Consider the following 255-nt stretch of genomic DNA (forward strand, 5'->3'; position numbering starts at 1 on the left):
GGGATGGCGGCCGCATCGAGATACAGTTCCCTTCCTACTACCTGAGAGGTGGGGTGGGAGGGAGGCCTCGCACGGCGCATGGCGCGTGGAGGGAGAGGGTTTCTTTGCGGGGGGGGGGGGGGGGGGCGGGGGGTCCTGGTGGTCGCCCTGGGCTGGGAGGGCGTCGACTAGGGGGGGCGCAACACGGCCCCTGCCTCGCCTGTCGCTCCGGGGCACCCTTCTCAGAACCCCCCAGGGCTGCTAGCTGGCCAGCTG

General features: G+C 72.2%; 1 protein-coding gene across 1 annotated transcript in view; it reads left to right on the plus strand.

Annotated features, from left to right (window-relative positions):
- Positions 1-78: 78 nt before the first annotated feature.
- The window catches only part of CHLNCDRAFT_135777 (hypothetical protein), a gene marked incomplete at both ends in the record, with an annotated part of 1,402 nt that continues 1,225 nt past the window's right edge, over positions 79-255 (plus strand). Inside the window, one exon of the mRNA XM_005846286.1 lies at positions 79-85. Coding sequence (XP_005846348.1) covers positions 79-85 — 7 coding nt within the window. The remainder of the gene's footprint in view (positions 86-255) is intronic.

Source organism: Chlorella variabilis (genome assembly GCF_000147415.1).
Source record: "Chlorella variabilis unplaced genomic scaffold CHLNCscaffold_14, whole genome shotgun sequence".
Classification (NCBI taxonomy): domain Eukaryota; kingdom Viridiplantae; phylum Chlorophyta; class Trebouxiophyceae; order Chlorellales; family Chlorellaceae; genus Chlorella; species Chlorella variabilis.